General features: G+C 38.9%; 1 protein-coding gene across 3 annotated transcripts in view; it reads right to left on the reverse strand.

Moving 5' to 3' along the window:
• Positions 1-15,634, reverse strand: part of cetn3 (centrin 3) — a 49,411-nt gene that overhangs the window by 21,558 nt on the left and 12,219 nt on the right. For all 3 annotated transcript variants that reach the window (XM_043709011.1, XM_043709022.1, XM_043709033.1), the window contains exon 2: positions 13,392-13,527. In XM_043709011.1, coding sequence (XP_043564946.1) covers positions 13,392-13,527 — 136 coding nt within the window. The remainder of the gene's footprint in view (positions 1-13,391; positions 13,528-15,634) is intronic.

Below are 15,634 nucleotides of genomic sequence, written 5' to 3' on the forward strand. Positions count from 1 at the left end.
GGTCTGGGAGATGATGGTTTGGTGGTGGGGGATGGGGTCATGGTCAAAGGGATGGTAGGAGGAGGTATCTGCGAGCTGGCGTTTGGCCTCAGCGGTGTAAAGGTCAGTGCGCCAAACTACTACTGCGCCTCCCTTGTCAGCTGGTTTGATGGTGAGGTTGGGGTTGGAACGGAGGGAGTGGAGGGCTGCGCGTTCCGAGGGTGGGAGGTTGGAGTGGGTGGGAGGGGTGGGGGAGTTCAGGTAGCGGTTAATATCGCGGCGGCAGTTTGCTATGAAGAGGTCGAGGGCAGGTAGGAGGCCAGTACGGGGTGCACACCACCAGATGTAGAAACATTTAAATCAATTTTGTTTTGACTTATGTGAACAAGACTTTATGTACTGATTATCAACTTTTGAATTATGAGAACTTCACTAGAGGTAGAAACATTACATTGTGTGAGAAGTGAAACATGCAAAATAGTTTTGTACATATGGGCGACAAAGTATACTGCCTTTTTGCTAGAAATCAGATCTGTCATTAATCCATCCAGAGATATCTTGTTTGATACTCTGGATCATAGACTACTGATCTCTCGCTGGCTTAAACAAAATAAAGTGTTTGCTGAATTTGAAACTTGTGTGGTCCGAGGTTTTGAGTCAGCAATGATTCTGTACTCCCCATGTTGACCAGCACTGAGGAAGCACGCAGAATGGCGAGGAAGCAGAATGTATTCTGGGCAGGGGCTTCAATGCCTCTCAGAGTGGCTCAGCAGCAACACTACTGACTGAGCTCATCAAGTTCTAAGAGACAAATATTGGACCAGAGTCTGCAACAGGGAATAAGAGAGCTAACAAGAGGGAAATGACTCATTTGACCTCCTTACATATTTCTGCTAGAAATGCATCTATCAATGGAATCAAGACAGAGGATCAACCCTCAGTCAAGAGAACTGGAGGCCATGCCAAGAGCATCACCAAGTACATTCAAAAGGAGGTATCAACTTGGTGAAGCTCGCAAACAGGACGACTTGCAGGCCAAAAAGCATAAGCAGAAAGAAAGACAGGGCTAACAATTCTACAACCAATGGATCACATCTAAGCTTGGTAGTCCTGTCAGGTCTAGTTGATGACAATTCAACACTCCATTGGAGAATGCTGCTCCACAAATATCCTGATCCTCAATAATGGGGGAACCTAGCACATTAGTGCAGAATAAAGGCTGAAGCATTTGCACGATCTGCAGCCAATGTCAAATGGATGATCCAGGCACATCTACTCAGTCTATCCTGCTGTTGGGCAGGATGTACTCATGGAAGGTGATGGTGGTATCTGGGACATTGTAACGTATGATTCTGTGAGTATGACTACATCAGGCTGTTTCTCACTAGTCTGCGTGATAAGTCTTACACTAGCCCTCAGATGTTAGTTAGGGGGACTTTGCAGGGCTGTTTTTGCCATGGCCAATTTTGTGTCTAGGGCAAAGCCAGGTGGTCCCTCCAGTTTCATTTCTTTGAAATGGCCTTGCAAGCCACCTTGTCATATCAAATCACTACAAAATCTCAGCAGAGGGAAAGTAAGAGTCAATCATATTGCTGTGAGCCACTTTAGGCTAGACCAGATAAAAAAGGTGAAAGATTTCCTTTCCCGAAGAACATTAATGAATCAGATGGGTATTTCCTGGTACAAAGAACAAAGAAAGTTTACAGCCCAGGAACAGACCTTTCGGCCCTCTAAGCCGGTCTGTCATTTCCTAAGCATCTGTATCCCCCTACTCCCCACCTACTCATGCATCTGTCCAGACGCACCTTAAATGAATCTACTGTCCCTGTCTCCACCACCTCTGCTGGCAATGCATTCCAGATGCCCACCACTCTCTGTGGGAAGTACTTGCCGCGTGTATCCCCCTTAAACTTTCCACCTCTCACCTTGAAAGCATGACCTAGTTATTGAATCCTCACCCTGGTAAAAAGCTTGTCTCTATCCACCCTGTCTATACCCTTCATGATTTTGTAAACCTCAACCAGGTCCCCCCTCAATCTCCTTTTTTCTAGTGAAAATAAACCTAATCTACTCAACCTCTCTTCATAGCTAGCACCTTCCATACCAGGCAACATCCTCGTAAACCTTCTCTGCACCCTCTCCAAAGCGTCCACATCCTTTTGTTAATGTGGCGCTCAGAACTGTACACAGTATTCTAAATGCGGCCAAACCAATGTCTTGTACAATTTTAACATGACTTGCCAGCTCTTATACTCAATACCCTGTCCGAAGGAGGCAAGCATCCTACGTTGCCTTCTTGACCACTCTATCCACCTGTGCAGCAACCTTCAAGGTATAATGGACCTACACTCCCAGATCTCTTTGCCCATCAACTTTTCCCAAGGCTTTTCCGTTCATTGTATAATTCACTCTAGAATTAGTCTTGCTTAAATGCATTACCTCACATTTGTCTGGATTGAAATCCATCTGCCATTTTTCCATCCAACTCTCCAGTCTATCTATATCCTCCTGTATTCTCTGACAGTCCCTTATGCTTTCTGCCACTCCACCAATCTTTGTGTGGTCTGCAAACTTGATCATACCAACAGTGCCCTCTTCCAGATCAGTTATGTATATCACAAACAACAGTGGCCCCAATACTGACCCCTGTGGAACACCACTGGTCACCTTTCTCCATTTCGAGAGACTCCCTTTAACTACTACTACTGTCTCCCGTTGCTCAACCAGTTCTTTAATCAGCAGTTATTTCAAGGTCATCAGCAAAAGAAATAGGCATGTTAAGATTTGCTAATGTGTCCCTCAAAGTGGAGGAGCTATATGCAAATGTTTTATGATCAGGAAATCAATGATTATGAATAGTTAACAAATTGGTGACAGAGAATTGGAAACAGCTGGGAAGTAAACATTATTGAACAACTGTTCAACACAAACAACTGAAAGGAGTAATTTAGATCATAAATAGATTGAATTAACTAGGATTCAGTTGCAAAATGAAACAAATAGAAATCTAAAGAAATGCAAAATCTTGATAGAACTCCAAACGTAAAGAAAACATGAAAATAGGTTTCAAAAAGTAAAATCCTGAATTCTGGAAAGGAAATGCGTAGAAATCAGATTGACAAAGAATATTATTCCAACCACAGAACAGCAGGGAAATTAAACTCAATTTAATTCTGATTTTGATTTTGTAAGGAATTTTGTCAGTAATGCAAGTTGCTACAAAGTTGCAAAAGTTGCAAGGAAGTTTGGTTTCAATGCAATGCAAGGAGAAAGCATTAAAAATAGGTGCCCTTTTTGGATCTAAAATCAGATTACGATAGCAAACGACAGTTTTAAACACATATGACTTAGTTTCAGAAGCTTGCAGACAAAGCTGAGAAATCAAAAAGAAACAAATCAAAATTCTGTGAAATTTGTAAGAGTTGTGATATGATGGGTGGAATGAATAATTTTATAAGTTTCCTTTTACAAAAGGAAGATCCTACATAGCAGAAAATAAAGTCTCAAGAGAAAAGCAGCTGAAATAATGGCTGATTTCTGAATTGTCACAAGTGTGCAAGTAGTAGCAGAACATTGTTTGCAAACCAACAGAGGCTTGAGAGAAGGTATCTAGTAGTGAATACGGAGAAAGGTAAGGGGGGGGGGGGGGAAAGACACTTCCCACTTAAAAGACAATTCGAAGGTCAAATATAATTCAAGGGGATCAAGAGGTTAATTGTCAAAATAAAAAAAAAAGACAAAAAGCCAAATGTTGAAAATTAAAAGCCATAACTGCAGCATGTGGGAATAGATGGTGATTGCAGAAGAAGCTGTACCAGCAGGGGGAGCTTGTGACAAACCAATAGCTTTAAATTGCTTTTATTGGAGAAGGCACGAGCAAAGAACTATAGAAATTGTGGTTCAAAGGTGAAGTCTCAACATTTGTCTTTAAATTAGACAGACAAATTACAACTCTTAAGTGATACGAGATCAGCTCAGTCATTAGTGCTAGGTCAAAGTAAATTTCTATATATTTAGGTATGCATCAAAGATAATGGATGTGAACTGTTCAGCCATGATGTTAATATTTTAAATGGTTTAATTGTTGATGTAACTGTGGAAGCTATCCATTAGTGGTGTCTATTTTACATTTGGAAATTACAAAGTCTAATGGTGCTGAAGGCCCATCATGCTTGTATTGGCACTTCAAAATAAGCATTAGCCAGCTGGAATTTCCTGTTTTATCACCCCACAAAGTACTCTTCACATTAGTCTTATCCAAACAATCAACTAATTCCCTCTCAAATGAACCTGCTTCCACCACACTTCCAGCCAGTGCATTTTCTATCCCAAGTTGAAGATTAAGTTGTTTTTTTTTAATACCCCATCATTTCCCTTGCTTCTTTTGCAAATCACTAAAATCCAGAGTGACTGGAATAAGGTAAGTAAGCTTGCAGCATGGAATTTTGAGGCTATGGCCATTTCAGAAACATGGCTAGAGGAGGGACAGGAATGGTTTTTGCAGTTTCCGGGATTTAGATGCTTCAGCAAGAACAGAGAAGATGGTAATAAACAGGGGCGGGGGGTGGCATTGTTAATCAAAGGCAGCATTACAGCAGCTGAGACGTTTGAAGACTCATCCACTAAGGTAGATTGGGCTGGAGGTTAGAAACAGGAAAGGAGAGGTCGCCTTGTTGGGAGTTTTCTATAGGCCTCCGAATTATTCCAGGGATGTAGAGGAAAGGATAGCAAAAATGATTCTCTATAGAAACAAGAGTGTCAGAGTAGTTGTTCTGGGGGACTTTAACTTTCCAAATATTGACAGGGAAGACTACTGTTCAAGTAGTTTAGATGGGTCAGTTTTTGTTCAATGTGCGCAGGAGGGTTTTCTGACACAGTATGTAGACAGGCCAGCAAGGGGCGATGCTACACTGGATTTGGTAGTGGGGAATGAACCTGGCCAAGTGTTAGATTTGGAGGGAGGTGAGCACTTTGACGATAGTGACCATAATTCAGTTACGTTTACAATAGCAATGGACAGGGATAGGTATATACCGCAGGGCAGGAGTTATAATGGAGAAAGGCAATTATGATGCAATTACACAAGATTTAGGATGTATAGGATGGGGAAAGAAATTGCAGGGGATGGACACACTTCAAATGTGGAGCTTATTCAAGGAACAGCTATTGTGGGTCCTTGATAAGTATATACATATCAGGCAGGGAGGTAGTTGATGAGAGAGGGAGCCATTTTTTACTAAAGTTGTTGATGCTCTTGTCAAAAGGAAAAAGGCGGCTCACGCGAGGACGAGACGTAAAGGCTCAGTTAGGGGGCTGAGTGTTATAAGTTAGCCAAGATCTAAAGTGAGGGCTAAGAAGAGCCAGGAGTGGACATGAGAAGTTGTTGGCAGATAGAATCAAGGAAAGCCCCAAGGCCTTCTATAGATATATCAGGAATAAAAGAATGACAAGAGTAAGATTAGGGCAAATCAAAGATAGTAGTGTAAAGTTTGTGTGGAATCTGAGGACATAAGGGAAACACTTAATAAGTACTTTTCATCAGTATTCACATTAGAAAAAGGGCAATGTTATTGAGAAAAAGGAGATACAGGCTACAAGATTAGATGGGACTGAGGTTGACAAAGGAGGTTTTAGCAATTTTGGATGATCTGAAAATAGATAAGCCCCTGGGCCGGATGGGATTTATCCTCAGATTCTCTGGGATGCCAGGGAGTCTTTAGCTTCGATCTTTATGTCACCGTTGTCAATAGGAGTAGTGCCAAAATATTGGAGGATAGCAAATGTTGTTCCCTTGTTTAAGAAGGGGAGTCAGGACAACCCTGGAAATTATAGGCTAGTGAGCCTTACTTCAGTTATGGGTAAAGTATTAGAAAAGGTTCAAATAGATAGGATTTATAATCATCTGGAAAGGAATAATTTGCTGAGGGATAGTCAACATGGTTTTGTGAAGGGTAGGTCATGCCTCACTATCCTTACTGAGTTCTTTGAGACTTACTAGGTTGTTGCCTGGTATGGAAGGAAGATCTTATGAGGAAAGGCTGAGGGAACTAAGGCTGTTTTTGCTGGAGAGAAGAAGATTGAGGTGACTTAATCGAGATGTATATGAGAATCAGAGGGTTAGAGAGGGTGGACAGTGAGAGCCTTTTTCATCGGATGGTGAGGGGACATAGCTTTAAATTGAGGGGTGATAGATTTAGGACAGATATCAGGGGTAGTTTCTTTACTCATTAGGAGGCAACGGCCTGCCTGTAACAATAGTAAACTCGCCGATTTTAAGTGCATTTAAATGGGCATTGGACATACAAATGGATAACAATGGAATAGTGTAGGTTAGATGGGCATCAGATTAATTTCACAAGTCACGCAACATCAAGGGCTGAAGGGCCTGTACTGCGCTGTAACGTTCTATGCCATCGCATTTGTGTCTTTTACAAGCAACAGCATTTTTCCCCCATCTATTCTATGCAACCTGATCATGATTTTAAAACCTCTAAACAATTTTCCTCAGCCTTCTCTCCAAAAGAGAACAGTCCCAACTTCTTCAAATCTACTCTCATAACTGAGAGTTCTCATATTCTTATGAAAAACAAGAGCCAGTGAAGGCAATTTTGCCCCTTGAGCCTGTTCTACCATTCAATGTGATCATGGCTGATCTCATCATGGTGTTAACATCTGCTCTACATCTACTTTGTCAAACCACTTTAATATCTTGTATTGTTCTGTTGCAACAATTCCTTGCTTTTCTACTCTATTCCTTTAGCAATAAAATGCCAAAATTCAATTTGCCTTCCTTATTAACTGCTGTACCCGCATACTAGGTTTCTATACTTCATGCACAAGGACACAAGATCCCTTTACACTGAAATTTCTCTCCATTTAGAGAATAAGTTGTCTTTTTATTCCTCTGTCCAAAGTGGATAAAGCTCGCACTTAAATCACATTGAAACTCCACCTGCTAAACACACATCACGTATCTGTATCCACTTGTAATGTTTTATTTCTTCATTGCAACTTACCTTCCAGATCTATTTTAGTATCATCTGCAAATTTGGCTATAGTACTTTCTATCTTGGCATCTAAATCATCAATATAGTATTAGATTTTGTCACGTGTACTCAAGGTTTAGAATACGGAGTATAGTGAAGTGTGTACAAAGTCATTGTGAGAAACAAAGCTTACACACTTCAATAATTGCAGTACTGATTCAGATTTTGTCTCGGAGTGTCCTTTATTTTACTCTTGCAAGAGGGTGTGATGTCTAGTGTCTACAAGGCAAGGGACACACACACACCAAATTCAATTATTACACGATATTTATATAATTTGTTTTTTGTTTTTCAATGCTCCTCCCCTGTTTACATCTTCCACTTCCCTAAGACCGGCACCCATTACTCCTGTTTATCTCTTGCCTTATCCGGCCTTGTCTGTGACAAAATGCTTAGATCTGGCCTCAAGGCCGTTTGACCTCATCCCGCTGTGAGTCATTGTTAGGCATATTCTTTCTTCACCATTATCTACTCCCTCCATCTGTACCTTCCCCTGCCATACTGATCCTTATGACCCTTTTAATTGGGGTTTGTTCCTGTGTTTCTGTAAAAGTGGGAAACAGATGTTTATACCTACTGTTTGTACAGGCGTATCTAGCTTAACTTCCTCCCCTCACAGCATCTTATCTATTCACCTGCAATATCTACCATTGTTTTGCAGTCACGTTTCATTCTTGCATACAATTTTAGCTAATAAAAAAACAATTATGTATTTCCTCCACAGTTTCCATTCTTGTTGACTCAGCTCTTGGCTAAAACAATTAGCCCTTCAATTCCTGAAGAAGGGCTAATGCCCGAAACGTCGATTCTCCTGTTCCCTAGATGCTGCCTGACCTGCTGCGCTTTTCCAGCAACACATTTCCATCTCTGATCTCCAGCATCTGCAGACCTCACTTTCTCCTAAAACAATTACACACTGGTGTGAGTTCATTTACTTTGTATAAGTAATTAGAATTGCAGAAGTAACACTACTTTTCCTATATTCCACAGTCATCATTCTCCAGCACCTTCTTGGTTACAAAAACCAAGGATTTATTTAAAAAAAACACAATAGCAGAAATAAAAACAAACAGCCTAAAAGGAAAGAAAAATGTCAAGGCCTAAAGAAAAAGAAAATGCCCAGATCTTAAATTACTATTACAATAAAGATGTATTGAATGCTCAGTCTCCAATGCAGGCACCCAAGCTGTCAATCATTGGTACCCAACAAGCAAACCTTGTAGCACTCCACAAGTTACATCTTGCCAACCAGTAAAAGACCCATTTATCCAAACCCTATGCTTTCTATTGGTTAGCCGATCCTCTATTCAAGCCAATAAATTATCCCAAATCACATGTGATCTACTTGTGTATTAATTATTCATGTTGCACCTTATCAAAAGGCCTTCTGGAAGTCCAGGCGTATTACATCCACAGGATTCCCATCATGCATTTTGCTAGTTACATCTTCGAAGAATTCTAGTCAATACAACTTACCCTTCATAAAACCATGCTTACTCTGATGAATGGCGTTCTTGACTTGCTAAATATCCTGTTCTTACTTCCTTAACAATGGATTCTAACAATTTCCTAATGACAGATGTTAAATTAACTGAATCATTTCCTATTGTCTGCCTCACTCCCTTTTTGAATAAGATTTTTATTTTAGCATTTTTACAATCCATTGGAATCTTTCCAGCATCCAGGGAAAATTTGGAATATTATGACCAGTAACCCATTCTTTCTGCTTCTACTTCCTTTCAGACCCTAATATGTAGGCCATCTGACCATGGGACATGTCTACCTTCAATCCCAATAGCTTGCTCAGTACTTTTCCCCTTTGTGATGATAATTGTTAGGTTCTTCCTTTTCTAACCTCTGCATTATACATCACTACTGGGATGATACTAGTGTCCCCACTGAAAACAGAAGTAAAATATTGATTTAGTATCTCCCCCATTTAAATGTTCCCCTCTATTAACTCCCCAGGGTCATCGTCCAAAAGGACTAATATTCATTTTAGCTACTCTTCCTTTGTATACTCTTACAGAAGCCTTTGCTATCCATTTTTGTATTCTTCTCTAGCTATCTTGTTATACTTTATCTTTGCTCTTTTATTACATTTTAATAACCTTTTGTTGATGTTTAAAAATGTCTTCATCTTCCAGCCTGCCACTGGCCTTTGCAATATGATATGCTTCTGTCTCCAGTGATGTTAGACAAAGTTCATTAGAATTGTTAAAATTGAAAGTATACAAAGAAAAAAAAAGACAGAAATCCAGCACCATCTAATCTTACTAAAGAAATTACTATTTCAACTAAAACTGTATACAACAGAATCAAGACCTCAATGACGTTAAAAAGATGTTGAAACAGGCTAACAAAGTTAATAGAAATCAAAGTGTCTCAAGTAAACCTGAAGGTGGAATCTAAGCAAAAGGTTAAGATTTTGGTGCTCACTTCAATCTTAAGACGAGAGTCAATTCCATTATAGAATGAATTTGAGAACCAACTTTAAAATTTACTAGTTTTTGTTAACTACAAGATCCATTCCAGGTAGCGACATTTTCATAAAGTTTTACATAATTTTAAAAAAATGCACAAAAGAAATACTTTAAAATAGACAATAGGTGCAGGAGTAGGCCATTCTGCCCTTCGAGCCTGCACCGCCATTCAATATGATCGTGGCTGATCATTCCTAATCAGTATCCTCTTCCTGCCTTATCTCCATAACCCTTGATTCCACTATCTTTGAGAGCTCTATCCAACTATTTCTTAAATGAATCCAGAGACTGGGCCTCCAATGCCCTCTGGGGCAGAACATTCCACACAGCCACCACTCTCTGGTATTGATATTACAGTCCATTTACTTCAGAAAGCCAGATTGAGAAACTGGTCGATTGTCACAAATGCCTTTTTATGTTGGTTGAAGTTTTGCTTTGTTTCCTGAATCACAAAAACCCAGAGCTTAACTTCAATTGTCCACTACTCCCCTTGTATGATCAAAGGCATCCTGAACATGCACTAGCTCAATGCATTATCAATCTCAAATTATTTAATGTATATTCAGGTCCAGAGTACTCTTTAAAAGGACTGATGATCATTTTACTGATTGCACTTCCTATTGTCTCCAAATTAATTTTACATGTTAATCATTTGTAAGATCATCCTTTCTATGACAGCTTGTCCATCTTACTTTACCAACTTCATAGGATTTTTACCAAGATAGGGTGGCCTCAATTAATAAAGCATATACGATCACCAAGCAATTAAATCAACAATCTCAAACATTGCCTAATTAACATAGTAAAAAAACCTAAAACTGGAGGGTCTTGTGGCACAATGGTAGCATCCCTACCTTTGGGCCAGAAGGCCTGTGTTCAAGCCCCATCTGCCCCAGATACGACAACTGTGAACAGACCGATTTTGAAAAGCAAATTTTAAAAGCCAATTCCAAAATTACACACAGACACATTCAATATGACTCAAGTGTTACAGTCATAAACTATTATTGAGATCTGTGGAGAGTGTGGTTTTCAGGTAAAATAATCTATGATAGGAAGCGTATTACTCAGGAAACCATATAACCCCAGCAGGAGAATTCACAAAGTCCATTCTGACATGGACCACAACATCCTAGTTTTTGCATATGGATTGTTCCATTCAATAAGCAAGACAAGGCTACGATTTGATCAGTGTTTTGATTGCTGTAGAGACAGATAAAAACTTTTTTAAAAAAAATGTTAATTCCTAGCAATTGATTTAAAAAGAATTGCACTAGCAAATGGCAAGATCAAATTGTACTAGTAAAGTGATCATTTAAGGCACCAAAATATGGAGATTCTAGTAAAGGAGCTAATACTGTAATTATATCATCTCTAATAAAAGGCAGCGACCAAGGAAGACACCTAAATATAGAACAGCTACAAAAATAAACAAAAGCTAAAGGAATACCACCCAAGAATGTAGGTGCAGGAAATTGAGCAGCCAATTGCAAAATGTCAAACCAATTACACTAATTGAAAATTTACAATGAAATATTACAAAGATAATGCAAGGGATGAAAGAAAGTGAAACAGAATGATTGTGAGATAGCGACTGATAAAACAACAGGCTGATCACTTACCATTATTATAGATGATCACTAGTTGATGCGCATGAACAGTGAAAGACAGATGAGTGTAACAGACCACTACAGCAAATCTCATGACAAGAGAACTTTAGTTTTTTTTTAAAAAATAAAGGTCAAGAACAAAAATGAAAGCGGACAGTTAACGTTACTATGAGAAACACAGACTGAAAAGTGTTTTCAGCAAGTTCCTTATAAATAACGTTTTGACATCATCCAAATGTGAAAGGTTCTCAACCAAACAAAATCTGCTTTACAGAGAGTGCCAGTAATACATGGGAGCCAAAGCCCTAAGGAACTAAAAAACTGCTGAACCCCACACACTAATTACGCTTCTTATAGCATATATCACAAATGCTTTTGCAGCACCATGTATGCTACTTAAATGGTTTTCTTCGTGCACTACTTTGAGGGATAACTAGTTTTATTTCCTCTGAACTAATTGAACTGTGAATGATCCTTGAACTTGCAAGCTGAAAACATCATCTAAATAAATCATGAGACTTTTGGATCAATGTATTTATTCTGCACAAGAGAGATTGTGTTCATTTCAATTTAAGATTGTACACCCTGACTTGGGAAATCTTTTAATTTTATGTAAAGACTTAGGTGGATTTATTTTGAATAAAGGTTTGTGCAACTGTGTAAAGCAGCAGCTCATCAATTTAATTTTTTCAAAACACTTTGCTTTAACCTGATTAGAACTTCAAAACAATACTGTTGCCTTAATTGAAAATTTAAAAATGCATGGTCTGGTTTAAAAATCAGTTCATTAGTTATGAGTGAATGGCACAGCTGACTCAATGGGCCAAATTACCCAATTCTGCTCCTATATCTTGTAGTCTAAAAAGGTTTAGAAATCATATTCTGGACTGACTGTGATTAATTTATTGTTTTGAAGAGGAAAAGAAATGTTAGAAATTGTAAATTGAATTGAGAGAAAATACTAAAAGTTAATCTCAAAAACATTTTTCAATTGTCAGAAATTGCAAGAAACTTTTTCAGAGTTCAAAATTGTTTTAGCCTACAAAACCCACCTTCTAATATGCTTGCAAAGAGGAACGATCTTTCTATAGAAAAGAAAATTAACCATTTAAATACATTTTGAACCAATCCTGAAGCAAGAAGGTGATATAAAATGTAGTTAATTATAAGATGATACTATTTTGATTAACCAATTACATTGCAAATTAGTTAATAATATTCATCTGAATTATCTGGAATTGGAGGTCTAACTCGCCTTGCAAAACAAAACCCAACTTTCTCAAGAGACTATCACCTTAATTACTAACTTTCACAAGCTTTTTTACCCCCTCACAAAGAAAAGATAGCAGCAGTGGGGTGGGATGATGAATGACAAAAAACAGCATTTGGCTTTTAAATTAAGAAAATAAAAATTTTACTGAAGGCATACAACTTCACCTGTTGATTGATGATGCTTCACTCCACCTAATAAAAAGGATCTGAAAACCGTCAGCAGAGAAAAAAAACATTGAAAAAAAACTATGTACACATTTAATAAAACTTGATACGTTTTTTAAAAAAGATTACATAGATATGGTGACAAGTTACGAACTGACAAATCAATTGTTTGGGCTTCTAAACAAACCTACAAGTAGATGCAGGACGTTTTGATTAAAAAAAAGTGTTTTTCATGGCGTTCCTAACTTTATCAGTGTGTCTAACATAGCAGGTGATCCAGCCATCTGGTGGTATTTTGTTACTATTACTGCATGAATTAATAGCAGGATAAGTTCTCCTGCTGTAAAATTTTTAGTAACTGTACAATATCCATTTTCTACAGAAGACAACATTATCACCAACTGCCTGAAAAAGCAAATTAATTTGAATGAATCCACAAATCAAAAATTTGGGCAGCACGGTGGCTCAGTAGTTAGCAATGCTGCCTCACAGTGCCAGGGACCCGGGTTCAATTCCCATCTTGGGCAACTGTCTGTGTGGAGCTTGCACATTCTCTCAGTGTTAGCGTGGGTTTCCTCCGGGTGCTCTGGTTTCCTCCCACAGTCCAAAGTTGTGCAGGTTAGGTGAACTGGCCAAGCTAAACTGCCCATAGTGTTAGGGGTAAATGTAGGGGAATGTGTCTGGATGGGTTGCTCTTCGGAGGGTCGGTGTGGACTTGTTGGGCCACAGGGCCTGTTTCCACACTGCAGGGAATCTAATCTAAGCGGAGGCATTAACAATAAAACTCCTTAATATGCAGTACTCAGCTATCAAAATGCTTTTAAACCAAAATTTACCTTTAGTTCATGATAATCTATCGCTTCATCTTTGTCAGTATCAAATAAATCAAAAGCTTCTTTAATCTCCTGCTTCTGTTCTTCTGTTAATTCTCGGCGTTTTTTCCTTTTTGGCTTATCTATCACAAGCTCAGTTCTGAAAGAAAAAAAAAGTAAAAATTTTAAAATTTTTGTTCACCTTTTGATAAACAGCTACTCAAATCCAAATGTTAAGCCATATAAACAGCAAATGTAGTTTTACTAACGATTATACAAAATCGTTTGAAGTTAACCATCGTGGATCCCATCATATTTGGGCTAATTTAGCCACATTCCCATTTGTAATGAAAAATATAGTCAGTACAGTTCCCAACACCAATTTCGAGATCGCGATCAAGAGAATTTACCCCACTATCAAAATCTTTAAACCGGATCCTCCCCAGTTTCTTAATTGTAAGATGACGCCACCTTTTACATTAATATTCTCAAAACAGAACTTAAAATTTCTGTTTCCAGTAACCTGCAGATTTCTAACCAAACTCTGATGTGAAAGTTACACAATAAAAAACATTTCTACAAAGGCAGTTGTTTTCCCTGAACTCTCAGACCTCTTAAAAAGAGAGAAACTAAACGAGCTTCTGACCTCACTTGGGTCTCCTCCAAACCGAACACTTAGGGCAAACATTTCTCTAAACTAATCAATCCTCAATTAACTTATTTTTAATTCGGAATTATAACTTTTCACATTTAACTGCATGGGAAAACCACCACATTATATTTTCCATAACACCATCAGAGTTAACAGCCACTTGCTTTCCGAGCAATGTTCCAGGTTGAAGTTTGAATGGTAGCTAATGTCACTGCATACTCAGGAGGTTGAGTGTCGCATGGCATGTTTATAGAAGTGGTTTGCTCAGCTTATGAACAACATGCAGAGGGGAATGGGTGACTGCCAGACAGTACAAGGAGTTTCTCTCTAACCAGTATTTGATTTTGAACACTAATCAGGACAAGGGTCATTTGTATTGGGCTGAGAACAGACCAATCCTTGGTAAACTGGATTAAAGACAACTGGCAGGCTAAGCTCAGAAATGATAAAGCATGAAATTGCTAGGCAATACAAATCCTATCTGGTTCAGCATTCTCCTTAGAGAAAGAAACCGGTCATCTGTTGCTGGGTCTGACCCAGATATGGATTCCACTCCAAAAAATGAAGTTGCCTTATAAAAGTCCTAGCAAGCCATGTAGCTGTACCAGATACTCAGCAAACAGGGAACCAACTGGCACTCAATATGACAAATCTTTTTAGTGACATCCAAGGTCCATGTGCCAAAATTGGGAGAGCTGTCCCACGCCATTCATGCAACAGCTTGACAATCAATCACTTCAGAGCTGGCACAGGAAAAAGTTACGAGAATGACTTCAGGGATATTAGACTTCAGTTACATGATGGATTGGAAAAGATGGATGTTCTCCTGAGGGGAAAAAAAAAGGAAATTTGATAGAAATGTTCAAAACTCTAAAGTCTAGACAGAAATGAGTAGATATTAGATTGAAACTACTCCAATTGGCAGAAGGCTCAAAAACTAAAACACACAATTTAGTGATAGCAAATTAGGCAACAGCAACATAAGGAAGAACTCTTTACACCGCAAGTGGCTTTGGTCTTGGATACACTGCCAAGGACAGCATCGTGGAAGTAGATTCGGTCCTGGTTAGAATAGCAAGGTAGAAAGAACTTGTAAGATCAGCTGTCCAAATGTGTCATAACTGTTCGATGATTTATTGCAAGAATGAAAATAGTCAAATCGAAACTCATTTGCAGTGGAGTCACAATCAAAAGTAAAAGGAATTGAATTTTTAATACTTAAATTACATCACAGTCAGAGACCGATTGTTAGATATCTTGATTAAGTCATTGCAGCTACTATACATTATCCAAGACAGGTCACTGTTACTTCTCTTGTCTGTTATAATACACTCCCCATCCGTAATCTTATAAAGCCCCATCCCCAGTCCGGTGATTTCACGATCTCAGACTGACAATGGCAGCAACCACACTGTCCTCCTTGGAATTTTCCCTTCCCCATCTCTCCTCACCTCAGACCTCGCACTCCAAGTGTGAGGCACTGCCCAGTGCCGAACTGTTTGACTGCGGTGGAGTATAGACAATCTCAGGCCAACAGCTGTACCTGGTCTCCAGTTGTCTTGGACGCCCCTTGCCACTGGACCAAGACCTTGCGCTGCTAAACCCATGTGGTAAC

Source organism: Chiloscyllium plagiosum, chromosome 2 (assembly GCF_004010195.1).
Source record: "Chiloscyllium plagiosum isolate BGI_BamShark_2017 chromosome 2, ASM401019v2, whole genome shotgun sequence".
Classification (NCBI taxonomy): domain Eukaryota; kingdom Metazoa; phylum Chordata; class Chondrichthyes; order Orectolobiformes; family Hemiscylliidae; genus Chiloscyllium; species Chiloscyllium plagiosum.